This window comes from Varanus komodoensis, unplaced genomic scaffold, assembly GCF_004798865.1.
Source record: "Varanus komodoensis strain SLA01 unplaced genomic scaffold, ASM479886v1 scaffold1, whole genome shotgun sequence".
Classification (NCBI taxonomy): Eukaryota; Metazoa; Chordata; class Lepidosauria; order Squamata; family Varanidae; genus Varanus; species Varanus komodoensis.
This window is the reverse complement of record NW_025335268.1, coordinates 75,137,445-75,164,923: the sequence shown is the minus strand read 5'-3', so window position 1 is coordinate 75,164,923 and position 27,479 is coordinate 75,137,445. Positions and strand designations below refer to the sequence as shown.

The 27,479-nt window shown below is 65.6% G+C and overlaps 1 protein-coding gene across 3 annotated transcripts; it reads right to left on the bottom strand.

Moving 5' to 3' along the window:
• Window positions 1-62: 62 nt before the first annotated feature.
• GOLGB1 (golgin B1) lies at window positions 63-27,400 on the bottom strand. 3 transcript variants are annotated; one of them, XM_044429430.1, is made up of 23 exons: window positions 27,347-27,400; window positions 24,735-24,831; window positions 23,910-24,062; window positions 23,299-23,454; window positions 21,544-21,699; window positions 20,982-21,104; window positions 20,636-20,749; window positions 19,672-20,017; window positions 19,072-19,172; window positions 18,435-18,534; window positions 17,794-17,867; window positions 16,384-16,477; window positions 15,659-15,732; window positions 10,547-15,495; window positions 7,630-9,562; window positions 5,628-5,785; window positions 4,674-4,785; window positions 3,530-3,682; window positions 3,028-3,186; window positions 2,439-2,536; window positions 1,944-2,078; window positions 1,494-1,599; window positions 63-1,127 (listed from the first exon to the last, which is right to left on the bottom strand). In XM_044429430.1, exons 2-23 carry the CDS (start codon window positions 24,822-24,824, stop codon window positions 993-995), a joined length of 9,519 nt encoding a protein of 3,172 aa, XP_044285365.1. In that variant the 5' UTR covers window positions 24,825-24,831; window positions 27,347-27,400; the 3' UTR covers window positions 63-992. The 3 variants fall into 3 exon arrangements, with proteins under 3 accessions (XP_044285365.1, XP_044285382.1, XP_044285374.1); XM_044429447.1 differs by having other exon boundaries at window positions 21,544-21,696; XM_044429439.1 differs by lacking the exon at window positions 27,347-27,400 and adding an exon at window positions 27,191-27,205.
• Window positions 27,401-27,479: the final 79 nt, after the last annotated feature.

The window sequence follows — 27,479 nt, the reverse complement described above, 5'->3', positions numbered from 1 at the left end:
CGGCCTGCAGAAGGGGTGTCCGGCCGTCACAGCACCCACTCCACTCCACTCCACTCCACTCACTCGGAAAAATAAGACTCTTTATTGCACAAGGAGGGGGTTTCAGAGGATCGGGAGAGAGGACTCAGGGGCGCCCAAAGCAGTGCTGCCGGGCCTACGCCGGAGGGGCAAGGCCCCCGACAGAGAAACCGAGACCTTCCTGCTACCAGGCCACTGGGGACCGTGAGGGACGGGCCCTCCAGGCTGGCGCAAGGGAGGCGGGGGGCAAGGGGACGCCCCAGGCCTGTCCTGCGCCTCCGGAGCTACACGGAGCCCTCTGGCAAGGGAGGGGTCAGCACGGGGCTCCCCACTGTTTCTCCCCCCACATGCAGTGCAAGGAACTGGCCAAGGCCATCACCCCGCCAAGCCCCAGGCCAGACCGGTGCCGAGGGACGGCCGCCCGTCGTCTGGGGAGACGGGGCCAGTCGGGGCTGTGCCCGAGGCCTCCCTCCCCGCAAGTGCAACCTTTCCAACCGCTTGGGCTCTCGGAGAATGACAACGGGTGCAAAAGAAAGGCCCACAGCAAGCTAGCGGTCCATCCAGTGAACTTGGTCCCTTCCCAGAATCAAGTGGAAAACCTGAGCCAAGGCCCACGCACGGAGGAGCCACGGCGTGGGCACGCTGCAGCTGCACCCCGGCCTGGGGGAGGCGCTCTCCGCAGTCACGCACCTGCCCGACCGGAGAGGGGGGCGTCTCCCCTCCAGCGGCCTCCCCCGCCCCCACCGAGCGCCCGGCAAACTGTACGAATGTCAATGCTTAGAGAACTCAAACCCTTCATAACAGCGGAGTTAACGGCCGTGCGCTGGCCGGGGGCCGTGCGCGCCTCCACACACTGGAAGCCTGCGCAGGCCTTGCAGCGCTCCCGAGCAGCACGCCGCCGCCATGCCTGGCCCAGGCAGCAGCCACCCCAATGCTTCCACACTCCCCACGGCTGGCCGGGCCAGGGGCCTCGCTCACAAGCGGCCCGTGACACAGAGCAGCAGCAGCAGGTGCACCGCGAGAACGTAGACGGAGGCGAGGAGGGGCAGGCGCCTCCGGGAGCAGAAGAGCGAGCGCAGGGCGCGCCGCAGCCCCGAGCCTCCACGAGCCTGCGGAGAGAAGCAGAGGGGGGCGCTCAGAGGGCAGGCGCCATGGGGTGGCCTCACCCCGAGGCTCCTGCCGACAGGGAGCGCCCCGGGGGAGGAGCCCCTTGGGCTGGGCTTCCAGAGGCTCCCTGCGTCAGCGCCCGGCCCGGCCCGGCCTGGCCCAGCCCTGGTGGGCACACAATTCTTCCTTCTGATCCCCAAGGAAAATTGCATCCAGGCATGCAGGAAAGTTGGAGGGGGGCAACTTCAATGGGCAGGGAAAAGAGCAGCTCCCCCCAGGTGCGATCCCAAGGGCCAGACGGGGAGGCGTGGGCCGTGTCCCGCAGCAGCGCGTGCCTCAGGGCCTGAGCGCATGACGGGGACCCCTACCTTGCTGAAAGCGCCATCGGACGGGCCCACAAGCAGCGCCTGCTCGGAGCTGGAGCGCATCTCGATGGCGGTGTCCAGGGGATGCGCCCAGTCACTCAGCTCCAGCCTGGGCAGGGGGGAGGGAGAGACAGACGGGTCAGTGCCCCCCGCGACTTACGAACGGGGGGCCGTGCCAGGGGAGCAGAGACGGCTGGATGCGTGAACGGTCGCAGAAGCGCCCCTTGAGTGCCTGATGCGCAGACTGCGCTTCTGAGAAGGGAAAGGAAACCGGCAGAGAGCATTTCCTGCTCTGGGTTTGCTCTCTTGGGGTCATGCACCCTTCCTCGAGTCGGGGGGCCGGACTGCGAGAGCGAGCAAAGGACCGGCCCCTGGCGGGGGGGCACAGCCCTCCGCCAGCACCTCCCGAGAGAAGGCTTCCCGGTGCCAGCCCCCCGGGGGCGCCGCACTCACCTGCGGAGCTGGCCCTGGGCCGCGCAGAGCGCCTCCTCGGCAGCCAGGCGCCGGTCCCGCTCCTCCTGCAGCAGCTCCTCCAGCTGCAGCAGCCCCTCCTTTGCACAGCTCTGCTGCTGCTTCGCCTCGGAGAGCCTGGGGGGGAGGGGGGCGCTGTGAGGAGACCGCGGGGGCGCTCCCGGGGCACGGGCCGGGCGGGCCGGAGGAGGGGGCTGCCCACGGCCGGGGGAGCAACACCCCACCCCCAAGCGCCACTGGGTCGCACACCCCACGTGCCCCAGCCTGCGGCAGCGGGTGGCCAGCAGCTGGGGAAGCTGCGTTCCGGCGCCACCGGCTCCCGGCCTGCCCTCCCGACGCCCCCAGCGGCCGGGGGTTCGAGGCAGCGGGCGCTCTCGGCCGGGACCCCGGCAGTCCAGGGCACACGGTCCGGGGGACGTGCAGGGGCACCCCACGAGGCAGTGCCGCCAAGGCACCCTCCCTCTCCAGCTCGCTCACCTCATCTGCAGCTCCTGCAGCTCCGGGGTGTAGCTCTCCCTGGGGTGCTCGCTTCTTTCCTGGGGGGCTCCAGGAGCAGCATCGGTGGGGAGGGTCCCCTGGGAGAGAAAGCGCCCCTGAGGCATCAAGGAAGCCTTTGCCCTGGCCTCCCACCCGTGCCCACTCGGTCAGCCGGGCACTGCTGGCCCACCAGGCAGCCCGGAGGGGCCTCTGCGGCTGTCCGGGCAGAGCTCGGAGGGGCCCCCCAGGGACGGCGCTGGCACAGAAGGCCCCACCCGGCCACAGCTGCTGGAGAAGAGCCGAGGCTGCCCTCCCACCCCCCCGGCGCCCCAGCCCGGCCACACCTCAGCTGCCCCAGGACCTTCCCCATCACCCGCAGCCTGCCGCCCTGGCACTGCGGGGGGCTGAGCGGAGGCCTCTGGCCCAGAGAGCCCGCGTCGCGGCCCCAGAGCCCCCTCACGCTGCACTCCGGGAGCCCACGGAGGAAACCGCGCACGGCCCCCAGAGAGACCGTTCCTTCCCGGGGGCCCCAGCAGGCCCTCCCGGACGACAGGGCCTGCCCCGCCGCCCACCGCTCCCGGGGGCTCACCCCGTCCTTCCCCGGCGGCTGCAAGCCCTGCAGCTGCTTCTCGAGCGCCTCGCAGCGAGCGAGGGCCTCGGCGTAGTGCTGGTGGGCCTCGCGCAGGTTGCGGCTGCTTCCCCGCAGCTGGAGAGAGAGGGCGTTCTTCTCCTCGAAGACCTGGGAGAGCTGGGGAGGGGGCCGCCGGGGAGCACAGCTGAGACCCCGCTGAACAGCCCCCACCAGTGCTGGCCCCCTGGGCAAGGCCCCTCAGGCTCAGAGTGCTCCTCAGCCTCGGACCCCTCCCCTTGCAGGGGGCTCCCTGCAGCTGGGGGCACGGCACACACCACGGGGCTCGGCCCTCCTGGGGATGGAAGGAACCCCACGGGCCTCCACCATCCTGGGAAAGAAGCACCTCTGGCCAAGGAGGGTGGGCAGGACCCCCATAGGGGCAGGACGAGCACGAGCCCACGACCGTCAGTCCCAGTACGCTTAAGTGTGCCCCTCACCTGGCCCCCCCCGGCCCCCCTACCTTGCTGTTGAGCTGCTGGATACGCGCCTCCTTCCGGTGCAGCTGCTCCAGGCTGCTCCGCAGCTGGCCCTGCAGAGACGCCGCCTCGCTCTCCTGGGCAGCGGCCCCTCCGCCCTTCAGCGCCTGGCCGGGACGCACCATCTCGCGAGCGGCCTGTAGGGAAACGCGCTCAGTTCTCCCCGAGGGAGCCGGCCGTGCCCAGGCCTTGTCCTGCGGGCTCCGGCCCCCCGAGAACGCAGCCGAGACCCAGGCCCCCATGCGCTCGGCACCGCCACGCTCCCCTGTGCTGCCTCTTAGCGTGGGGTCGGGGTCCCCTGCTCTCGGGAGCTGCGGGCGGGCAGGCGGCCACAGGGATCAGAGGGTTCTTGCGGGGTCCCGGGGCTCCCTCTTCTGGCCAGGGAGCACAAGAGCAGCCTGCTGGATGCAGGACCGGGCCAGCGTCAACTGCGGCCGGCCACCTGGGCCGTTAGGAGCACCGCCGGGCAGCCCCGAGGGAAGAGCTACAGAGAAACCGGCTCTTCCCTCCAGACGCTGCCTGGTGTTGCTGGGCTCTCTGCGCCTCCTGCAGCCTGTTTCTGGAGACTCTCTGCCGGTTCCCTCACTCCTGCCTCCACCTTTAGGCTGCGCCCGGCTTCACCTGCTCCGCCTTCCACGCCAATCCCAGGAACCGCTTCTCCCCGGCTGGTCTCTCTGGCTTTCGACTCCTAGTCGGTTTTGACTACTCTTTGCCATTTGGACTGGCCTACCTAGCTCTTCTGCGACCTGCCTTGACCTCTGGACTGCCTGACCACCATCTTGAAGAGCCCCGTCTAGCGCACCGGTTCTCTGGGTCCTGGCGCCCTGACCTGCTAGCCAGCCACCCTCCCCCCGGACACGGATTTTTATTCCCTCCAAAACTGTTTCCTGGGGCTCTCGGGACGTGCAAGAGCAACCAGAACAGAAATGTAAAGCTACACGAGAACTTTTCACGCTGAAGGCAAGCCGACAGCAGAGCAAAAGATGGAAGATCTCTCCAATGGATTCTGCAGGGGACACACCAGTCCAGTCCTCGTACGAATTAGCCCAAGACTGAACTGCTGCTCGCTGCACGTGGCACCGGCGGGACTGAGCCAGGGAAGGAAGGTGCAGCGGGGGCCCGTCTCACCTGCCTCTGGCGCTGCTCCTCTGCCACAGCAGGTGCGTCGGCTCTCTGCAGGTGGCCCCATTGCTGCTCCGCAGCCGACGCGGCCTCCAGCTCCCAGGCTGCCTTCTCCTCCCTGCCAAAACACCGGAGGAGGGGAGCTGGGGAGGGAGGGGACCTTGCGTGGCCCAGGGGGAGGAGGGCAAGCCGAGCGCCGAGTCCCACGCGCCTGTTTTCCGGCAAGCTCTGACACGGTGACCTGCTGTGGCCACCCTGGCTGAGCCCAGTGGAACGGTAAGCCGCGTGCTTCAGCCGGTGCCGACGGGAGCTCGGCTCAGGCTCAGCCGGGGCTTTCACGCTACAGGAGCGGGTGGCTCACGCCCAGCCCCGAGGGTCCCGAGCCCTCGGAAACAGCAGGGTGCCTTTCAGCGCCCTCGCCCTAGGGGGTGGGGCAGGGATGCAAGCCAGGCCTCCCATCAGTCGCCAGCCGGCTGCAAGCGGGGGCAGCGGAGGCGCCTGCCCAGCGGAAGGAGCGTGCGCAGCACCTCCAGGCCGGCCTTGTTCAGCGGGATCGGCGGGCTCTGCAGAGGGTGGCTCTCGCAGCTGGACTACCAAGCCCGGAGGCTCGGGAGAAACGTCAGCGCGTGGAGTGCTCGGCCCAGGTTCAGCTCCTGAGCCCGCCCGCCCCGCGGAGAGTGGGGCTGCCTCCTCTGTGCCCCGCTGGGGAGGATGGATGGGAGGGGAACATGGCAAAGCCAAAAGAGGGAGCCACCCGCGAAGGCCCAGCACGCCGAGCTCTGCGCCAGCTGCCGAGACCTGCCCGGATCACGTGGGTGGCGAGGCGAGGCGAGGCGAGGGACGGCCCTGCACGTCTGCGCAGCGAGAGCGGCTGGCCACAGAGGAGGAGGAGGAGTGGCTGCAGCGGCCGGGTGCCCCCCGCCTGCCACGCTGCCGCCATCCCGGCGAGCCCGCCCTCACCTGAGCTGCTGGAGCTCCAGCTGCCGGGAGGCGCCCTCCTCTTTCAGCCGCTCCGTCTCCCGCTTGTGCTCCTGCAGCTCGGCCCGGAGGCGCGCGATCTCGGCTGCATCCACCCCGGCCTGCAGGTACTGCTGCTGCAGCTTCTTCAGCTCCTCCACCTGCGTGACGAAAAGAGCGGAGTCGGGCAGTCACCGCTGCGGGATGGGCTGCCCGGGCCGACACCTCCAGAACGCCCCCTTGCGACAGCCTCGGGGGAGACCTGCCCTTCCTTGGTCCCTGGCACACAGCAGCCTCTCAGCTGAGAGGCCAAGAAGGTCTCTCTCGTGACCGCGTGGATCATCTCCCCCCAACAAAAGCACGCATTCCTGTACACTTTCTCCCCAGTTGCTTCTGGTTATTTTCTCCGAGTGTGACTTTAAAAAAAGACTTGGAATCCAGAACACGGAGCCTCTTTTGAGCCTTGCAAAGAGAACCCAGGTGCATGGGCACCCAGGCCTCCGATTAAAGGGTGGGAGGCGATGGAAGGGAACGTCATAGAATTTGACCACCAAAAACAAACTCTTTTTTTAAAAACAGGACGGCAAAACAAATACCCAGCACGTTTCTAAGCCCTTCGAACTAGAGCGAAAGACTCGAAAGGGGAGCAGGTCGAGCCAGGCGAAACTTCCCAGGGACGGCTGCCGTTTTCCGAGGAGCTCCCTCTGCGCTTCCGCCTCCTTGTGGCTGCTGGTGGCAGAACTAGGCAAACCCAGCCAGCTTCTTGCCAGTCCGTGCGTGAGCTTGGCGTACTTTGGACAGGCCTCGAAATCCGGCTCTGTGAGGTGCAGAACTTGAGCCGAGAGCGGAAGCACCTCCCAAGGCGACTCGGCCCCATCCGGCAGCGTCTGTGCCAATTGCACGGCCGGCTGATCGAGGCTCCTACTGCCCACCCCCGAAATAGCGCCATGGCGCCCCTCGTCTTGGCCCACGGGGACGGGGCAGCCGGAAGCCGCCCGAGGCCCAAGCAGCTCAGGCCAAAGCCAACGTCCACCTCCATCTGCACCACCCAGGAATTCCCCTGCCCCTTCCGGGAAGGCCCTTCGAGGCTGCCTGCAGGCACTCCCTCCTGGGGATGATGGGCCTACTGGCCCGGCTCTGCGCAAGCCAGGCCAGCTGTGGCCTCTTCCCACTCCCCCAATCGGCCCCCCGCCCCCGCCCCTTCCCAGAGAGACCCTCCGCAAAGCGACACACGCGCTCCAGGACGAGGGCCGAGGGAGCACGTGACCCTCGGCACGCTGCATTGGTCTCTCCTGGGGGCCCGAGGGCTGCACGCCTGTGCGCCGGCGCTCAAGCTCAAGCACCCTGGCGAGCAACATGCGTCGCACGCAGAACCGACGCGTGCCCAAGAGGCCTTCCGCGTCCTGGCACCCGCCCTGTCCAGGTAGACCCAGCCTTCTTCCGGGAAGCGCTCTGGCAAACCCTCCATCCTCCGGGAATTTTTGCTGCCCGCCCTTCTCCTCCCCCCGCAAATCCCCCCCCCCCCCCCCCCCCCGCTGAAGGACCTGGAACTTCTTCAGCAAAAGAACCAAGAGAAAGGGGAAAAGACAGGGAAAGCAACAGACGGTATGGCTTCCTCCAGAGGAGGCCTGTTGCCAGAGCACCCAAAGGAGTGGGCAGGGGTCTCTGAGCCCAGGGCACCGCAGAGCCACCCCCAGAAACCTTTTCCTTCTGCCTGGGGGCTCAAGAGCCACCTGCAGCTCAAATTTAAGCTCAAATTTTTGCACCCCAAATTCAAGCGCTCCCTGCCTCAGAGACCCCATTTCCAGAAAGCCACCCAGTGATACGGCGATGGGATGCTTTCTTCTAGCTCTGGGGGAGCAGAATTTCCATCCTGAGGTGGCCCGGCCACGGCCCAGACAGCCACGAAAAGGCCCAGAGCACAGCGTGTGCCCGGGATGCGAGGAAGATGCTCCAGCCCCCTGGAAACGCTAGGCTGAGGGCCCTGCGAAAGCCCCGGACTCACCAGCCTGTCGCGGTCGCTCTGCAGGGCCGACAAGGCCTTCTTGAGGCTCGGCACCTCGGCGAAGCCGGGCGAGGGCTGGGCTGCCGACGGCCCCTTCGCCTCCTCCTCCCCCTTCCGGGCTCTGTCCAGCTCGCTCAGCAGGCGGTCTCGCTCGCCCTGCAGGCTCGCCAAGGCCTTGGAGAAGGACTGCACCTGGCCGGAGGCCCCCTGGAGCTCTGCGGTCAGGCGGGCGAGCTCCGTGTCCTTGGCCCGCAGCTGCTGGCTGAGCTCTTCCAGGCGGGCCAACAGGCCCTTCTCCTCCACGGAGTCCCGGAGGGTGGCCAGCTCAGCAATGAGGGCGTCCCGGTGCTTGGCAAGGCTCTGCTGCTCCCCCTCCAGCCGGGCCTTCTCCTTGCGGAGGCTCTCCGCCAGCAGGGCCTGCTCCGCCATGCCCTCGGAGTGCTGCTTCTCCAGGGCACGCAGCGCTTCGTTGGACTGGTCCCAGCTGTCCTGGAGGGAGCCCATGGCCTTCCTGAAGGAGTGGATCTGGGCCTTCAGGTCCTGGTTCTCCTCTGTGACGGCGAGGAGGCTCTGCTCCATCTCCAGGAGGTCTCTGGCCAGCTCCGCCACCCGCTCCTCCGCCGTCTCGGTCTCGTTCCGCATGAGCCCGGCGTCGTGGTGCAGGCCCCTCAGCTCCTCCTTCATCCTGGCCTCGGCCTCGCGCACCGCCTGGGCCGTGGCCTGGCGCGCCTGGGCCAGCTCCTCCTCCAGCTCCGCCACCCGCTGCTGCACGAGCGAGAGGCAGCCGCTCAGCTCCTGCGCCTCCTGCGCCTTGCTCTGCAGCCGGGCCTGCAGCTCCGGCAGGGGCCCGTCCTCGAGCAGCGCGGCCATCTCCCGCTGCAGCTGGGCGAGAGAGGCTCTGAGGGCCTCCGCCTCCTGCCCCGCAGAGCGCTGCTCCAGCTGCAGCCGGACCACGGCACGCTCGGACTCCTCCCGCTGGCCTTCTGCCTCGGCCTTCTCCTTCTCCAGGGCCCGGATGCGCTCCAGCTGGGTCTGGAGCAGCTGCTTCTGCTGGCAGTCCTTGATGGCGATGAGCTGGTTCAGGTCCTCGCGGTAGCGCACCAGCTCGGCGTCCAGCTTGGCGTTCTCGGCGTGCAGGTCGTCCATCCGGCTGTGGAGGCTGCGGAGCTGCTCTTTCAGGGAGTTGTTCTCGGCAGCCGCTTCCTGGATCAGCTGGTCTTTCTCCAGGATGGCGGCCAGGTGGCGTTGCTCCAGCTGCCGATAGTCTCCCAAGACACGGTCTCGGTCGTCCTGCAGGGAGGACATGGACTTGAGGAAGGAATCCAGCCGGGCCTTGTGCTGCTGGCTCTCCTCCCGGGTGCTCTTCAGCTTCTCCATGAGAAGATCGGCCTTCTCCAGAGCTCTCTTCTTCTCTGTCTCCAGGACTGCCCTCTCCTCTCCCGCCTGGCCAATTCTGCTCTCCAGCTCTTCCAGCGCCTCCTTGTGCTGCTGCTGCAGCTCCAGCACCGCTGCTGCCACAGCCTCTTCCCTGGAGGCAACCAGGTGGATGATCTTCTGATCCTTGCTGCTCATCTCTTCATGCAGCCTCTCCGTCAGCTCCTTGGAAGCCCGCAGGTCTGCTTCCAGCTGCTCCTGCCTGAACCGGCATTCCTGGAGGCTGGCCTCTTGCATCCTGGCCGTCTTCTCCGCATCTCCCCGGGCAGCCTCACTCTCTGCAAAGGAGCCCTGCAGCTCAGCAAGCTGCTCCCTCAGACTCCGCAGTTCTGCCTCGGACTTTTGGACCTGGTTCTGGGAACTGCCGAGCTGTTGCTGCGCTTCCTCAAGCTGTAAGACAAGCTTCCTTTTCTCCTCCTGCAGCAGCTCGGCTTCTTCTTGGCGACGCTGAAGCTCCTTCTGGGTACTGGACTCCTGGGCCAATTTGTTGTGTTCCAGGCTGCAAGCGGAGGAGGCAGAATCAGACAAAATCCAGGGACGCCCCGTTCGCCCCCCCCCCGTGCCTTCCCTCAGAAGCCTTCTGCCAAAGCACTTGGGACCCCCTCGGCTGCCGGAAGATCCCTAAAAGGGCACTGGCAAAGCGGGCTCAGGTGGAAGGAACCGAATATGCAAAACCCAGAAAAGCTAAGAGGAGGGGATGAATTTAAGAACAGGCCAAAAGGAGGGAGGGAAACTGGCCATGGGACCCAGTCAACTGAGGGCAAGAAAGCCTCTTGCTCTGAATCCTAGAGGGGCAGCTTGGCACCGTGCCATCCGTTTCCTTGCCCCAAGGGGAATTAAGCTCTCCAGGGAGGTCCTAAGGAGCGAGCAGCAGAGGCACTGCATCCGCTTTCCTCGGGACACAGGGAAGAAAGACTCATGCAAGAGCAGAGCTGGAAGGGGCCATGAAGGCCATGGGGTCCACCCCCTGCTGCTCCAAGATACCACGTCGCACCACCCCACTCCAATGGCTGCCCAGTTTCTTTCCGAAGGTCCCCAGTGCGCGAGAGCCCCCCACCTCTCCAGGCAGCTAGTCCCACTGGTGCTGGACCGCAATGACCCAGCAGCCCCCTTCCACCCAGGCAACCGCCTGGCTGCCCGCACCATCCTGGCTGGGGTTGGGCCTGATGCCCCACGGGGCGTGCTGTGTGCCAGGGGCTACACCCCCTCCCACGTTCCCAGCAGCCCTGGCGGTGGATACGTGGCACAGTCCTCCCAGGCCTGCAGCGGTCCAGGACAGAAGCGCACCCCCTGCGCTGAGAAAGCTCCTCCGCACGATGCCGGCAGCCCAGCCCTCCTCGGCCTGACGCCCTCAGGGGCCGGACTGCAGCCCCCACATTCCTAACCACCGGCAGGGCCTGATGGGACCGGGGAGCTGCTGCTGCTGCTGCTGGAGAAGCAGGCCGCCCACCCGCCCCCCCCTCCCCCCGGCGCTGTGCTTTACCTGGCTATGCGGCTCTGCAGCTCCTCCACCTGGGCAGCCGTCAGCCTCGCCTGCTCCTCCAGGCGGGAACAGGTCTGCTCCCGTGCGTGCAGCTCCTGCTCCTTCTTCTCGATCGCCTCGCCGAACTTCCGCTCCCACTGCCGGGATTCGTCGATCACGCGGTCCCGGTCGTCTTGCAGAGAGGACATGCTGCGGGTGATGGCTGCCAGCTGGGCCAGCGTGCGGTTCAGGCTGCCCTGAAGCTGCTGGGCCTCCTGGTCCTTCCGGCGCAGGGCCGCCTGGAGCTCGCCCACCGCCCCCTCGGCCCGGGCCTGCTCTCGCCGCACGGCCTCCAGCCTCTCCTCCGCGCGCCTGGCCGCCTGCGCCTGCGCCCCCCTCTCTTCCGCCAGGCGCCTCTCAAAATCCTTCTCCTTCTGCCTCAGCTGCGCCGCAACCTGTGCCTGGCTCGCCTGAAGTTCCTCCCTCAGCTTCAGGCTCTCGGCCAAGACGCGGGCCGCCTCGCTCTGCGTGTCATCCAGCAAGACTCGGCAGGAGCGGAGCTCGGCCTGCGCCTGCTGGGTGTCCGCGCCTGCCTTTGCCAAGCTCTTCTTGGTGGCCTCCAGCTCCTTCTGGGACTCGCTCTGGACAAACTCGAGGGCCTTGACGGTTCGCTCCAAGCTGCTCACCTTCTCCTGGCTTCTGATGCAATCCTTCTGCAGCTGCCTCACCTCCTGCTGCTTCTCCTTCAGGAGCTCCTGCAGCTCTTTCGCCTGCGCCCGGCCAGCGCCGCCCTTCCAGGTGCTCCTCAGCTGCTCCACGTGCTCCTTCTTCTCGGCCGCCATCTCCGCCTTCTCCCTCAGCAGCTGCCGCTGCTCCTCCTCCAGGCGGCTCAGGGCCCCCTGCAGACCCCCCACCTCGCTGCGGAGCTCTCCGTTCTGGCGCTGCAGATCCGCGACATCCTGCTGGTAGTTCCCGATGCTGCCGTTCAGCTCGGCCAGCTGGTTCATGAGCCTCTCCTCCAGCTCGTCCTTCTCGGCGGCCAGAGCCTCCTTCAGCCTCACTGCTCCGGCACGCTGCTCCTCGGACCTCTGGCTGGCTTGCTCCACCGCGAGGACTTTCTCCCGCAGCGCTTCCAGCTCCTGGCCTCGGGCGACCAGCAGCCCCTCCAGGGCTTCCTTCTCCTCGCCCAGGGCCTCCACACGCCCCCACATCCTGCTCAGCTCCTCTGCTGCGGCCCTGCCCTTCTCCTCCAGATCTGCCACCTGCTGCGTGAGCTGCGCCACCTGCTGCACGTACCTGTTGATCTCATCGTGCAAGGAGCGGGCTTGGGCGGCTTCTTCCTCCGGGGAAGGCAGGGCCGCAGTGGCGGGCTCCGGAGGTTCGGAAGCAGTGTCTGGACTTGCCTGCACGTCAGCTGCCTCTGAGGCCGCCACCTCCGCACAGCCATCAGCCTTGTCCGCCACCAGGTTCTCCTCCTCCTCTCGCACACTTCGCAGCTCCTCTTCCTCGCTCTGTAAGCGCTGCCTCCAGTCCTGGATCTGCTGGTTCAGGGAATCCCTCTCAGCCGTCAGCGCTTCCAGCTGCCTGGAGAGGGACTCGCAGCTCCTCCTGGAGCTCTCCAGCTCTTCCCGGAGACCGGCACTGATCTCTTCAGCCCCTTGCGGGCCGCCATCCACGGGGTGGGCCTCAGTCCTCAGCCGCTCGTTCTCCTCCTCGAGTTCCAGGATCTTCTGCTGCTTGGACTTGGCGAACTTCCTCATCTTCTCCCTCATCCCTTCCATCTCCCGCTCGGCCCCTTGCAGGCGCGCCTCCACCTCCTCCTTCTCGGCCTCGGTGCCCTTCAGCCGGAGGAAGAGCTCGTGCTTCTCCTGCCGGACCCCTTCCAGCACCCGCTGGATCCGCCCGGCCTCGCCGCTGACGTTCTCGTACGACTGCAGGAGGGTTTCATACTCGCGTTGCAGCTCCCGCCGCTGCTCCTGCCACTCGGCGAGCGCCTGGGCCTGCGCGTGTCGCAGGGAGCCGGCCTCCTCCTCCAGCTGGGTCTTCTCGCGGGTCACCTCCTCGAGCGCCAGCTTCAGGCTCTCACAGGAGCTGGATGCATTCTGGTTCTCCACCAAAGCTCTGTCCACTTCCGCAATGAGCCTCTCCCGCTCCTCCCCGAGGACTGCCGTCTTCTTCAGCAGCACGGCCTTCCCCTCTTCCAGCTCGGAGGCCCGGCCCTCGGCCTCGGCCAGGCGCAGGGATGTGCTCTCCAGGAGAGCCTTGGTGCTGGCCAGCTCCTCCCTGAGCAGCTTGCTCTCCTTCATCACGTCCTTCCGGGAGACGAGGGCCGCCTGCAGCTTCCTCTGCAGCTGGGCCCTGGACTGCCCCTCCGCAGCCTCCGCGGCCGACTTCTGCTGGGCCTCGGCCAGCTCCGCTTGCAGCCGCTGGGCCCGCTCCTGGCTCTGGGCATCCAGCTGGCTCTGCAGGGCTTTGATCCGGTCTTCTCTCTCGCGCAGCTCAATCTGCAGGCCGCGCAGAGACTCCTCCTTGCTTGCCAGCCGGGCGTTCAGACCTTCCACTTCTTCCTTCCAGGCGCGCTCACGTCGCTCCTCCTCCTCCACCTGCTGGAGTCTCAGGCTCTCCTGCCGCACGACCTCCGCTCGGCTCTCTTCCAGCTCCAGCCGCAGGCCGACCGCACTGGCTTCGGCCTGAGCGCAGGCGGCCTTCACGGTCTCCAGCTCGGCGAGCAGCTGCCCAACCTGCTCCTGAAGCTGCGGCATCACCTCCGACTGGCTCCCAAGTGCTTCTTGCAGGTGGCTCACCTGTGCTTCCAGGTGCCTTTTCTCCTCCAGGAGTTGCTCAAGGTCTGACTGGAGCCGCTCCGCAGAGCCTTCGGTGCCCAGGGAGGCTCCGGGGGGCACAGCACTCCCTGCCGGAGCCACCCACTCCGACGCCTGCAAGGCCTGCGATGCCGGCCCCTCCGGAGCCGCCTCCTCCGCAGGCCTGGGAAGAGAGGCGTCCTCCTGCACCTCGCTCAGGGCCCGGAGCTGGCCCTGCAGAGCCTCCTTCTCCTGGCTTTGCTGCTCGAACTGCTCCTTCAGGAGCCCGTAGCTGCGCTTCTGCTGCTTCAGCTGCTCCCGGTGGTGACGGTCCTTCTCCTGGGCTTTCCTAAGGGCATCCTTGCGAGAGGCCAGCGCTTCCTGGAGCTTCTGCTGGAGCCGATCCCTCTCCTCTGCCAGAGCATGGAGCTTCTCCTCCAGGGCAGCCCTCGGCTCTTCGTCCAGGCCAGGCTCAGCGGCGCTGCTTGCCGCCTGCGCCAGAGGAACGGCCGGGCCAGACACCTCGAAGCTCTGATCCGCTGGGGCTTGTTGCTCAGGCCCCACGCCGCGCGCCTCACACTCAGCCTGGAGGGTGGCGACGAGGAGGTCCTTCTCCTGAAGACTCCGCTGCAGCTCCGTGACCAGGGCTTGCAGTGTGGCCACCGGGGGCCCCTTTTCCCCTTCAGGCTCAGCCTCCTTGGCAGAGAGCGGCAGCGGCAGAGTGGCAGGGCGGCTGTCGCCAGGGGGCTCCCCGTCCTGCACCGCTTCACTCTCCGGGGGTGCCAGAGCTTGGGCCCCTGCCTCGGGGGGCCGCTCTGCGCCGCCCTGCCCACCCGTCTCCAGCTGGCGGACCTTGCCTTGGAGCTCCTTCCTGCTGAGAAGGGCTGCTTGCAGCTTCCTCTTCAGCTGCTCGTTCTCCCGCCGCAGCTCCTCCGCCTCCCCGCTCTCGGCCTGCTGCTCCGGCACGGCTCCCTCCGCCGGGCCCTCCGTCCCCACGCCCAGCTCCCTGGTCTCCTTCCCCTGCGCCAGCCGGCTCAGCTGCTCCGTCAGGTGGCTCAGCTCCCGGCCCAGCAGGAACTTCTCCTCGTTCAGCTGGACCATCCGGTCGGACATGCCCCTGCTGAGCTCCGCCATCCGCTGCTCCCGCTCGGCCACCTCCTGCTCCAGCCGCTCCCGCTCGGCACCGCCTTCGGCCAGGCGCTGCTCCAGCCCGGCTGCCGCCAGCTCCGCCGAGGCCAGGCGCCGGGAGAGCCCCTCGGCCCGGCTGGAGGCCGCCTCCAGCTGCCCCGCCAGCGCCTCCCTCTGCTGCTGCTCCTCCTGCAGCTGCCCGCTCAGGCTCTGCCCCAGCAGGCCCTGCTCCACCAGGTGGCCCTGCGCCTCGTCCAGGTCCCTCTGCAGGGCCGCGATCTTCACCTCCTTGGACTCTGCCTCGTTCTTCAGGCTCTGGATTTGCTCCCGCAGCAGGGCCAGCTGGGAGAGCCCGCTCTCGTGGTCGGAGAGGCGGCGCTTCTCGGAGTCGGCCAGGTCACCCTCCAGCTGCCTCACCTGCTCCCGCAGTGCCGCCTGGGTGCAGAGCTCCTCCGGCTGGGCCAGCAGCTGCTCCCACTCCGCCCTTGGGGCACGCAGGGACGTGTCCGAGTCCCGCACCTGCTGCTGCGGCCCCCCGATGTCCGCAGCCCGCTCCTCCAGGGCGCTCCGGTGGCACTCCTGGGCCTCGCACTGGCTCGCTCGGAGCGCGGCCACCTCCAGCCGCAAACTGGCCAGCTCCTGCTGCTCGGGGAGACTCGCGGCTGCGGGAGCAGCCAGAGCCGCTTCTCCGTCCTCTGCGCAGGGGCCGTCCTGCCCCGCGAACGCCCCTGGGGAGGGAGGGGCCTCCTCCTGAGCCCCCACAGGCCCCGGGGAGCCGCGACTGGGATCGCGCTGCGTGAGCGCTGCTCCGACTGCCTCCGTGCCCGGGGCCTGGGGCCGCCCGCCACCACCGGGGTCCGCGCTGGCGGGAACCGGAAGCTGCCCCTTCAGGAACGCCAGTTCTTCCTGGGCTTCCTGCAGCTCCAGCAGCAGCAGGGACAGATCTTTGCGCCTCTTCGCAGAGAGGTACCCCAGGATGCCGGGCTGGCCGTTCTCCGAGGCAGGTGGAGGCTCCAGGGGGCACCCGCTGCAGGTGCTGGGCTGAAGCGAGGAAAAGGAGGCGTCAGTCGTCCGGCGAGACAGTGCCGGCCCGCAGGCCCAATGCACGTCATTCCCATCCGCCGTCGGAGCCACATCCCATTTCGAGAGGAGGACGGACAGCAGGATGACGAGGCGGGAAGGCAACACGGCATGCGCGTCTCACCTGCGCCGGGGCAGCGGGCGCGTCCGGCAAGCGCAGGCCCTCCTGCGCGTCGCTCCCAAGGCCGTCCAGCGTGCCTGGCCAGAACACAGGAGAGTCAGCCCTGGCCAGGGCCGGAGCTGCCGCCCCCCCCCCCCGCCCCAGCCCTGCAGGTGCCTCTGGAGGGGAGGGGAGGCGAGGGCCCCCCGGCCCCTCCACGCCCTCACACAGGGGCTGCTTCGACGCCCAAACCGGCCCGTTTCCGGTGCCACAGAAACCCCACCCTCCGGCTTCGGCTGGGCCGGCGCCACACGGACTGGCTGGCTCTGCCCTCGGTGCCTTCACAGAAAGGCAAGGGGGAGGGCAAAGGGGCTCTCTGCAGGGGACCCCACGGGAGAGGCGGGGGCCAGTGAGTGAGGCAAGAGCGATCCTCTTCTCGGCCACCTGCCCCGCCCCGGAAAGCAGCAGCATCGTGCAGGTCAAAGTGGGAGCGACCCAGTCCTCTGCGGGGCACACATATCCCTCCGCGACCGCTCAGAGGCAAAGAGGCGGGCGCTGCGGGCGCCAAACTGCACGGGGCTGCAGGATGCGGGCGCATGCCCTGAAGCGGCGCACGGCTGCCTCCTTCCCCCTCGGCTCCCTACCCAGCCTCCGCACCCCGCCTGCCCTTCCAAGACGCCCGATGGCTGCAGGCCCGCCGTGCCACTCCCACGCCTGGCTGAGATCCGGCCCTGCCGCAGGATGCTTACCGCCAGGCCCGGACGAGCCGCCACCGAAATCGCAGGGCACCCCTGGCGTCAACCGGGGCTGCGGCTCAGCATCCGCTTCGGCACAGCTGCTCTTCTAGAAAGAGTGGGGAAAGGAAGCATCTGAGCAGTTGCAGCACCACTGCAGAATCCACCCTGCAAGCCGCACCAGCTCGGGAGCAACTACCCAGGGGACGAGACTGGCTGCGCATGCGGGATCCCCCGGGGCTCTGCGGACACTTCTGGGCGCATTTCTCTGGTGGGATAAGCTGCCCCCGGTCAGCCCGGCCCCGCAGGCAGGCTCCTCACAAGCAGCTGCAAAGTGCTCTCTCTGACCGCTGTGACTCCCCTCACGGAGGCACACAAAACACCCTGCCCTCCCCACAGCTTTCTTTGGAGGAATGAAGACACTTATTACATTCCCGGGCCGGATGGAAATGTAATAAATAAGCACAGGAAGTCCCATGGAGAGAGAGCATTTCTCACTTGCCTTCTGCGTGTGCCAAGAGATCGGCAGACTCCACGGAGGAACCCTCCCCACCCCGCAGAGCCCCCACAGGAAGCTGGCCCCCTGGAGCAGGGTGAGCGCCGGCCAAGCCGCCAGGATCAGCATGGGGGGCAGTTCTGCGGACAACCCACCCCGTGGCCGCTCTCGCTCAAGTCTCCCTCCCGAAACCCTGGCCACGCAGACTCCAGCCTTCCTGCCCAACCCCTGACCCTCTGTGGTTATTGCAGGACATTTCTGTACCGCCTGCTGCCCGAGCTCTCTGGCTGGTGCACAACATTTAAGTCTCCCATCCAGATTCCAACCAGGCCTGACCCTGCTCAGCTCCCAAGATTGGCCCTGCTTAGATTCCAAGACCAGGCTATATGGCTCTCTCTTTAGTTGATCAGGGAAAAGAAACCAGACAGGTTTACAGTCCTCCATCATGGGAAGAAGAAAACTGCCAGCTGCACGGGGACTGCAACCGGCCATTGCAACCGGCTGTTCAGGTGTGGGGCCAGGGGAAGGGGAAGGGCACCGTCTCCGGAGACCCAAAGAGGCCGTGCTTTCAGCTTGCTCAGGAAGGGGGAGACTCAGGCCCCACCTTCGCTGCCGCTTCGCTGGAGGGCAGAGCCTTTGGCTCGCCACCCCTCAATCGGACCCAGCAGAGGCATGCAAGAGAACCCTCTCTTTTGCTCTCTTGCAAGACAGACCAGCAGAAGGTTCGCCTCTGCGGAAGCAACAAGCTGGCTCGGTGAGGCCACAAAGGCGCTGGCGGAAGAGCGAAGCGCCAAGTTCGAGTCGAAGGCAGTTTTTTGTCCCCAGATCAGGCCATCCAGCAACAGCCCAGCCACGGGGACTGCGGAACGGGGCCAAAAGGGGGACGGGGGAAGAGCGATCGCCCAGCCAAAGGCTTGCGGGGAGGTTACCTGGCTTAACTCTGCTGCCCCTGCGGCGCATTCAACCCTCTTCTCCAGTGCAGCGAGTCGGGAGCGGAGGGCCTCTGAAGCGACAGGGCAAAGGACCATCAGATCCAGAGCACGAACCGGCCCTGAAGGGCGCTGCCAGCATCCCGCAGCGTGAGGCCTGGCCAGGCCGGGCCGGGAGCTCACCCCCTTTCCGGAGAGAGCTTGCCGCTGGGACGTGGATCGGGAGCGCAGCTGCCCTCGCCCTCCCAGCGCGAGTCCAAGACAGGGTCGCGAGGGCGAGGCTTGCTGCGAAGGGGACAACGAAGCGCCGGGCTGCCAGGAAGGGTCCCAGGTTCCGCTACAGGAGACCCAGCTCCCCACGCAAGGAGACCCCCCCTTCCTTGAGAGAGGCAACCCCAGGAGAACAGCGGGGCCCCGCAGGCTTGGGAGACTGGCCGCCCGGTGCCTCTGGCAATTGCCCCACGGCATGTGGGCCCTGCACGGCGCGGCCCACGGGGCGACCCATGCTGTGGGGCGAACACGCCGCAGCCGGGTCTGGCTGCTCGTTCTGCAGGGCTTTGCGCCTGCCGGGGGAAGGGGAGTCCCTGGAGGCCCCACCGGAGGCTCCCGGTTGCACCAAACACACTCAGAGCAGGAATCACCGTTCTCCGCTCGCAGAGCTTCTGCGGGGGCCTCGGGGGGCCCATCCTCCTGCTGCCGGGGACCTCCTGCCGCTGCTGCAGGGCCCTGCCCAGGAACAGCCTGTGGAGCAGAAAAACGGCACGTGAGCCGGCAGCTTTCCGCCAGGAACGGTGGCTCCTGCTCCGTCTGAAAGGGAAGAGGCTGGTCAGAAGTGGAGGCCCGTTTACAGTCAGTCCTGCTTAACCCTCGAGAGACCGGAGGGATACAATTTCTCGGCCTGAAATTCACACGAACGGGAGGCAACAGCATCAGGTGCTTTCAGAACGGCCCGTTTCGCTTGTCAGGTTCTGCGCGAGGGAATCTCTGAGGAGGGCCGAGGGTGCCCCCCCCGCCAGAAGATTCAAATGCTCAGCGAACTACCGTGACACGGACCCGTTAGTCGCAGGCCAAGGCATACAGGGAAAGGGGGCAGCAAGAGGCGGGCCCCGCTCCCACGAAGGGCGTGCGAACAGGGAGTCGGGGAAGAAGGCCCCTTTAGGCTGGGCGTGGCAGAGCAGAAGCCCCTCTGCCCGAGGCCACAGGAGCCACTGCCACGCCGGGTCCTGCCCCACTACTCGCGGCTCTGTGCGTCCACGTGGGCCTCTGGGGGGCAGTTACCTCGCTCCGCGCCTCAGAGTCCTGCCCTGCTGCCTGGGCCACAGAAACTTCGGGCTCGGCCTGTGAAGAGCACGACTCCTCGGCCCTCGCAGGGGGCTCCCCTAGGACACAAGCACCATGTTAGCTTCCCCGGGGCAGAGAGGCGTCTTCTGCTCCGGCTGCTGCCGAAGCCTGCGTACGAGGCCCACTCTGCCTGCCCCCCACATGAAACCTGCCGCCCTCCGCTGTGGGGCCGGCGCTGCCAAGCTCTGGAAAGAGCACGTTTCTGGTCCAAAGGGAGAAGAACATGTTTGAGGCGCTACAGGCAGCAGCTGCGAACACCTGCTGCGATCGGGAGGCTGGCAGCCCCTGCAGGCCGCTGCTCCCCACCCCACGACTCCCCCGACAAAAAGACGTTCAGGAATGCCGCCCAACTGAAGCCTCGGCTGCACGAAACAGAGCCGAGCGGGCCAACTGCACAAGCCGGAGTGAGGCTTGCGCGTTTTCCTCCCAGAGCAGAACGAGGGCCTCCTGGGGGCAGAGGCCGGCCTTCCTGGGCCGCTTCCATGCGAGCGAGGCGCCCCGCGAAAGCTGCGTGCAGCGCCCTCCCGGCCTCCTGACCTTGCTGCGTGGAGCCGTCCTCTGTGGAGCGGCCGCTCTCTGCTGGGAGGGCCTCGCGGCTGGGGGGCAGGTCCTGCTCCACGCCCGAGGGCTCGCCAGCCTCCTGGCTGCTCTCCCCCGCCTCCTGGCTCCTGCGCTCCCAGTCCGCCAGGGCCTCCCTGGCCCGGGCCAGCTCCTGCGAGGACTGCTGCGCCTCCTCCTGCACACGGAGGAAGGCCTGCTTCTGCTCCGCCAGCGCCAGCTGCAGCTCCTCCAGCCGGCCACGGGACGCGTGCCGCTCGGACGCCAGGGCGCCGCTCAGGGAGGCCAGTTCGGCTTCGGCCTCCTGCACCTGGGTGAGGAGCACCTGGGGAAGCAAAGCCAAGAGATTCCCGCTGGGATCCGCAGGCCTCCCCGAGAGGGGGCAAGAGGCACCCACACCAAGGATGGGGGGAGCAAGCATGGAAGTGGGCTGTGCCTGTGGGAGGGGCGGCGGGCGGACAGGCCTCTTGCTCTCCTGCGGGGACATCACAGCCCACGTGTCACGTCGGGCTTGAGAGTGGGGAATGCAGGGCAAGTCTCCCCCGGCATGAAGCCTCCGACGGGCTGAGATGCTGCCCGGGAAGGCACACGCCTGCCCTGCTCCAGGCCTAGAGCGAGGCCCTCGGGATGCGGGAGAGAACTGGGAGGGCTGTGGAACAGCACACCCTCCGAGAGCGTGCAGGAGGGCTGAGCTGACTGGCATCATGCGGGGTCAGGAAGGAATCTGCCCGGGCATGGGGCGCGTGGCTGCCTCCCCAGATGCACTCGGCGTGGGTCGCCCCCTGGGACCGGGTGGAACGGGACGGGCCAGCCTTCCGTGGCCAGGGCGGGGCACGTGTGTGCGGGCGAGGAGAGGCGAGGGGGCCGCGGGCGAGCCCTGCCTGCAGCGGGGCAACCGACTGCCGGCCTCTTGCAGGCCCAGGGCACCAGACAGGGGCACTACCTGCTTCTCCCCTGCGAGGGTGTGCAGCTCCCGCTGCAGCAGCTCCACCACCTGCGTCCGCCCCAGCAAGGCTTCCTCCTGCTCCTCCAGCTTCCTCTGCAGCAGCCGCAGGTTCTGGGACAGAGAGCCCACAGGTTGCCGGGCGCCGGGGCTCAAGCACGGGGCGCGCGGCGAGGGCTCTGGGCGGGCGCCCTGCTTCGCTTTCAGAAAACCCCAGCTCGCCACGGTCCCCTTGCCAGCCCAGAACGAGCGTCTGCCGCATCCCGCCAGCCGGTGGCTCCCCCTCCGGCCAGCTGGGGCTTCCACAGAAAGCTGGACGGTGAGGCCCGGACCGTGGCCAACGCACCTGCTGCATTTCGGCTTCCAGGGCGGACTGGGAAGCCAACCGGTGCAGCTCGGCTTGGTACTTGAGGGCCTGCTCCTCCAGCTGCGCGTTCTTCGCCTGGATTTCCTCTCGCAGGGAGTCGTGCTGCCGGCAGAGAGCAGACGTCACACGGCCACCGAGGCAAGCCCCTTGCGGGGGGGCGCGGGGGGGGTCACTCAAGGAGTGGAGAGATTCAGGCTCTTACCTGAATGCCTCGGGGCACAATCCTGTGCACACTTCAACAGGAAAGTCCCTACAGTATTTTCTGTTCAAACATGCATAGGACTGCACCTTTAACGGTGGCAGAGAAGAAAGGAGAAAAGGCTGCTCCACTGAAATACACGTTTTCTCCCTTCCCACCCAACGTACTCTCAGTCTCCCCAGCCACGAAGGTGGAGAGCGCCAGAAAACAGGGGTGACACCCGGGCGCTTGGCAACCAGCCAGGGAGGCTCTCCTGCACAAGCCCCACCTGGGGGCTGACTGGGAGCGGCACAAGAGCCCTGCTGTGCCCAGGCCCCGTCCCCCCGTGCCCCGTCCCCATACCTGGGCCCTCGCTTCATTAAGGCTGCTGGTAGCTGACTCCAGTTGCTCCTGGAGCTTTTTCACCGTTTCCTTCTCCTCCTGGAGCTGCTTCCGCAGCGCTCCCACCTCCTCCTCCTGCTGCTTGTCGCCCACGATTTGGTCACTCTGAACATGCTGCTGCAAAGGAGAAGCAACGAGGCATCACCCATTTTGGTTTGCAAACACTGGAACAGAAGCACAGAACAGCAGAGCTGGCAGGGGCCAGGAAGGCCATCAGGCCCACCCCTGCTGTTGCGGGACGCCAAGTCACCCCACCCCACTCAGGGGGCTGCCCAGGTTCTTCCTGAATGCCTCCAGTGGGGGAGAGCCGCCCCCCCCCCCCCGGCAGCTGGTCCCACTGCCGTGTTGCTCTGACAGTGAGGAAGCTTCTCCTGATGCCCAGCCTGAACCTGGCTTGTCGCAGCTTGACTTGATTGCTCTGTGTCCTGCACTCTGGCAGCAGCGAGAAGAGATCTTGGCCTTCCTCTCTGGGACAGCCTTTGAGGTACCTATGGAGGGATATCTTGTCCCCCCTCAGTCGTCTCTTCCCAAGGCGGAACATGCCCAGTTCTCCCAGTCCCTCCTCACAGGGCAGCGTTTCCAACCCCTGGGTCATTTCTGTTGCCCTCCTCTGCACCCTTCCTAATTTCTAACAGGTGTTTACCTTTTCTCCACTTTTCCCCCAAAATCAAAGATTTTGTATTTCGAGATTCGTACATCTAAATATGCGCGTTTTGAGAAAGCGAGCGAGAACACACCATAATGGGAGCAGGAGGCAAGCAACCCTCACTCTTGCCCTGGCTGACAAACGGCCCAGCCAGGACACTTTAAAAAGCGAGTGGCCACCCAGGTCCTCCGTGGTGGTTTTCCCGACGGTGGAAGATTCAGAGCCGGTAAGGGGACTTCTTCACACAGTTCATTTGTCAATTACACAACCCACTACCTCAGAGTGTAGTGCCAGCCATCAGTCTGGGTGGCTTTAACAGGCCAACGCACGGAGGAGGAGTCTGCTAATGGCTACAAGCCACGATGCACGCGAGTCACAGGAGGACCCAGGTGCAAGAGGGCTCTTGCAGGCCCGTCCCGCTTGTGAGTTTCCTACTTGTTCACACAACGCTGGATTGACTGACCCATGCTCTGATCCACCATGGCCACCCTTCCATTCTCATGGCGACCTTTGACCCCAGTCAACCCCCAGTGTTTGGCTGGCTAATGCGACTCTTCTGCCATTCAGAATGGCCTTCCCGCTGGCCCTGGCCAACAGGCACAGCCGCTTCCACGCCTGTTCCTGCTGCCTAAACGCAAAGCTGAGGAGGAAAACGACCGTCAACACAGAGAAGAACCTGAAGGACAGTGGCCTCCAGCTGTCACTTTGCTGCAGAGCAGACCCCCTGAAACAGGATGCTGCATTCTTGGGGCCCCCAAGAGATACGAAAAGCAGGTGCAAAAAGAACGCATTAGAAATGGACTCGAATTTCTGGGCCTCAAGACTTCAAGCCTTCAAAAAATCTCACTTGGTTTAAGGAGTACTGGTTGTAGCTGGAGACATCTGAAACCTGTGAGCAGGACCTGGCTAAGGGGCCCTTCTGTGGCTGGGCAAGGGGCTTCAGGCCTGCGCACACACCCACTGAAGTGTGCGAGAGCAGAAGCAACGCGTGCAGCTCATGCAGGCTAAGAAGCCCAGAGAGGGGATCCTGTGGCGCCTGCCTTCACAGCCAGGCCGCTGGTGACCCACACCTGAGCAGGAAGCAGCGGCTCCCCCGGCAGCTCCTTCGCCGACGAGGCCACTCCTGGCTCTGTCAGCTCCTCGATGCGCCTGTTCAGAGAGGTCAGCTTGGCTTTGGCCTGCAGCTTCAGCTTCAGCAGCTTGGCCTCAGCGGCCTGCCTTTCCTCCTGCAAAAGGAAGCGTCACATACAGCAATGGAAGTCGGCTGGAAAAAAGCCGCAGCAGCCTGCCAGAGAGAAAGGACACAACCCTCCCTCCGCCCGTCTGTGAAGGGGGGTGGGGGGCAGTGCTTGCCACCTGGTGCTGGGAGGGCACATCTTCCCCAAGATCAGACTGGGATGACATCCTGGGGGCCGCTGGCTTGCTCCCCCAGAAAATGGGGGCTCATCTGTGCAAGTCATTTGCTCAACAGCCTCCCCGGCCCACGCTAGTCCTCCTGGCTCCCTTCTTCTGGATGGGGCAGCGGGCTGGCCCCCCGGAGGGTGACAGGTCAGGACTCTTCCCAAGGGCAGGGGAGGGCTGGGTCGGCCCTTCCCACCCCTCCGAGTCCATCAGGCACAGAAGGAAGGCGTCCTGCCAGAGAGGAGGAAGCAGCAGCCCGGCACGCAGAGCCGACACACACCTGGAGCTGGGCCTCCTTCTGCTGGAGCTGGGCCTCCTTCTCCCGCACCAGCTCCTTCAGCTGCACCACCAGCCTCTCTGTGTGGGCCAGCCGTTCCAGCAGGTCCTCCGGTGCTTCCTCCCCATTTTGCTGGTGCGCTTCTGACTCCGCCTCCTGCAGCCACAGGAAAAGGACTCCGTCAACAAAGCCACGGGAGCGAGCAGAAGGGCCACAAGTCTGCCTTCGCCCTGGGGCTGGGAGTCTGATGGACGTGCAAGGCTGTTGCCGGAAGGACTCGAGAAAAGCAGGGCCGCTGGGGCGGGGAAACGCTTCCCCTCGAGCTGCAGCCAGCGACGGCCGCATGTGGATGAGGCGGCACCCCAGGCCAAGCTGCTTCCAGCCCTCGATCGCCGCGTTTCTCAGGAGTTGTGTCACTTGTTGTGCGTGAGCAGCTGCTAAGGCCAGTACATGTGCTGCACATGCACATGTGACCAGGCCAAACGTGGAACAATTATGCCGAGATTCAGAGGAGTGTGAAAAACTTGCTCCATCAAGTTTCTAAAGCAGATTTGCTTCATTTGCACCTCCTCAACCCAAATGCAGCTTGCAGTCAAAAATCTGTGATTTCTGAGGGTGTGATGTGTTCCACACATACGCAAAAGTTTGACAAAATGCATGAAGGTGTGCAAATCCCAAACGTGAACGGACACATTTAGCCGACAGGTACGTGCATCCAAAAAGGCAAACGTTGTAAAAATGCACAGGCCGATCAAAACGCGTACAACCCTCTGTGTGGTGCCCCCTCCCCCAATAAGCAGGAATTTGTGGAGAGGGGAGGGTACTTACAGCAGTCAGGGCTGCGGGCCCCGCATCCTCTCCATCGCCCGACAGCTCATGCAGGACCGTGTTGGCAAGCCCAGACAGGCGGCTCAGCATCTTGAGCCTTCAGGTGAGCGGCAGCAGCAGCAGGAAGGGAAAGGAAAGGGGAGGTTAGGAGAAAACCCCGAGCAGCAGATAAGTCCTGAGGTGCCTGGAGCGGATTCAGGGACAGCCTCGGGGTGGGTCGTTTCCTCCATGCTGGCAACGAGCGAGAACGGATGCAAGTCCAAAGTGTGTGCAAAACACATGCAGGGCCCCACAGACCATGCAGCCCATCCTGCGCAGGTTGATGCACCCCAAGCATCGCAGGTCTGACATTCGGCCGGCCTAAAACTGGGAAGTTCCATTCCACTGAGTTCAGGGTTAGGAACATGCAAAGGAAAAAAGGGCAATTGTTTTGGTGGCCTTCTTAAGCCAGGATTCTGAGCAAGCCCTCGGCAGGAAACCCCGGACAGCAGGAATGATGTCCAAGCATCTAAACTAAGAAACCTTCAGAAACAGAAAAAGATCTGATTCCTTTATTTCCCCCTCAGGCCAACAATGTGGCACAAGTGGCCATGCCATGTGTATCGGCAAGGGCACAGCGGGAACGGTTGTGGGTGTTTCCCATGGATTTCCTTTCGAGGCTCAACTAAGCCCTGCAGCAGCGCCACAAATCCTGGAAGACACAGCAACCCTCCCCACAGGAAAGGGAGGAATGAACAGGCGGTCAGGTCCCATCACCTGCCTTCCATCCTCCCAGCTTCCAAGCAGCAGGAGACCAGGAATGCCCCATATGTCCCAAAGTCAACAGCAAGCCCAGCCCAGTCTTATTGCCAAGGAGTGCCTTCTTTGCCAGGAGGAGAAGTTCTCATTTCTCAGGCACCTGGTTCAAAGTCGTACAGCACCTTGCGCACTGCGCAGGCTGTCACCTCCAGCAGAGTCCTGAGATAGCAGCCGGAATGTCAACAAAACCACCCGATAAGCACTTCCTGCTGAACTTCCGGTTCTTGCAGGTAACAGGCATGGTTGGCCGCTGCACTGTTTGACCTCAGCAGCATGAAAGAAGCAACGCCACTGCTTTCTCCCAGTCAGCAGGACCTTGGTTCGAATTTCACCTCACCTCCAAGCCAGAGTCTCTCTCAGCCTCACCTCCCCAGCATCAGAGGGTAACAGCTGCCAACTTTACAGAGCTGTTGCTGCTACTGCATCATGGGCAAGCGCCATGACCCTCCAGATAGTTTGGCCTACGATTCTAACCAGTCCCAGCAAGCACAACCAATGGTGTGGTACAGCGGGAGTTGTAGGCAGTAACACGCAGACCACCAAAAGCTGCCCACCCCCAGTTACAGCATGCTAATGTACACGAAATGCTATAAGCTCTTCCAAAAATCTAAAAACTGGGTAACGCTATAGCTAATAATGTTAATCTTGAGCAAATCAGCAATCAGAATGTGTTTACAAGGAGGAATTGATGTCAGGTGTGAGGGAAAATCCCATCTTATTCACCACAATCAATTTTGGTGGTCTTCCTAGCCCTTTGGAAGAGACACCCCAAAAGTCAAAACTTGCCAGAACTCCTGCTAGCCCTCCTGCTCTCACACACGCAGGAAAGCCACGTGAAATGTGCCAGTGGCCTTCAAACCAATCCGAACCCCTTCTCACAGCTTCCAAATGCTTCCCCAAGTGGTGTTCTTAGACAATCTTTATGCGTCACATGTACTACACAGATGAGTGCGCATTTACAAGCGAGAGGTGGCCAAGTCTACAATTTAGCCTGCAGCTACAGTTCTGCCTTTCAGCTAGCCTGAAGGAAACACGACTTTCCTGCCTGGGCAGAACTCCAGCACAAGGGAGCCACACCTGCAAAGACATAAGCATACAGTTGTCCGTGCGCATAGCTAGTGTTCCCACACACGGCCGACACTAGCCAAGTGGCCCTCTGCAAAGCAGCCCCGCAGTCGGGAAAGCGGCACGGAACGACCCCCGGGCGGCGGGCGGCTGAGCACAGCGGCAGAGTCCCCGGGGCCGGCTCGGCCTCCGGCTCGCTGGAGATCGGCTTGCGGGCCAGGCGCGGCCTCTGCGTGACGCCAGGGTCCGAGCCAGAAGAGCCCGCGTTCGCTCCGTCACCTCGCCTCCCCTGGACCCGCGGGCCTCCCGGCCCACGCAGGCGCGATCCCACGCGCCGGGCATCCCGCGCCCGGTGCGAGCCACTGAAGCACGCGCGGAAGGATGCGACGAGCAGCCCCGGCCGCAGCGTCGGGCGCCTCACCGGGCGCCGCGCCCCCCGAGCCGCTGCGGCAGAGCGGCCCCGGTGCGGCTGCGGGCGACCCGCGCAGGGCCCGGACCGCGCGCCCCCGGGGGCCGGGGCCGCTTTCCTCCTCGGCAGCGCCGAGGAAGCTGCTGCTGCTGCTGCTGCTGCGGGGAAGGCCGCGGTCCCTCACCCAGCAGGCCGGCAGCGGCGGGGCCGGCGGCGCCAACCGCGCCCGGAGGCACCGCACCCGGCGACGTCGGCCTGTGCCTTCCCGGCGGTGGGCGGCCGGGCAGGGCCGCGCGGCGGGGCGCCCTGCGGGGAGCGAGATCGGCCGGCCGCGACTCACCGGGCCGCTCGCCTGGCCGCGCCGCTCCGGTTCCGGCCACATCAGCACCGGAAGTGCCTCGGACTCGGCCCTCCGCACTTCCGGCAGGTCCCCCCGCCGGTCCCGCCTCAGTCCCCCCTCTGCAGGCGAATCC

What these genes read in the sequence shown, in the direction of transcription:
- GOLGB1 (XM_044429430.1), bottom strand. Translation starts at nt 24,824, where the DNA reads ATGCTGAGCCGCCTGTCTGGGCTTGCCAACACGGTCCTGCATGAGCTG. An exon ending in GGGCAGCAGAGTTAAGCCAG is followed by an intron (nt 16,478 to 17,793) that starts GTAACCTCCCCG and finishes CACTCTTTCTAG; the next exon opens with AAGAGCAGCTGTGCCGAAGC. An exon ending in AGAGCGACCGCGACAGGCTG is followed by an intron (nt 5,786 to 7,629) that starts GTGAGTCCGGGG and finishes TTCGTCACGCAG; the next exon opens with GTGGAGGAGCTGAAGAAGCT.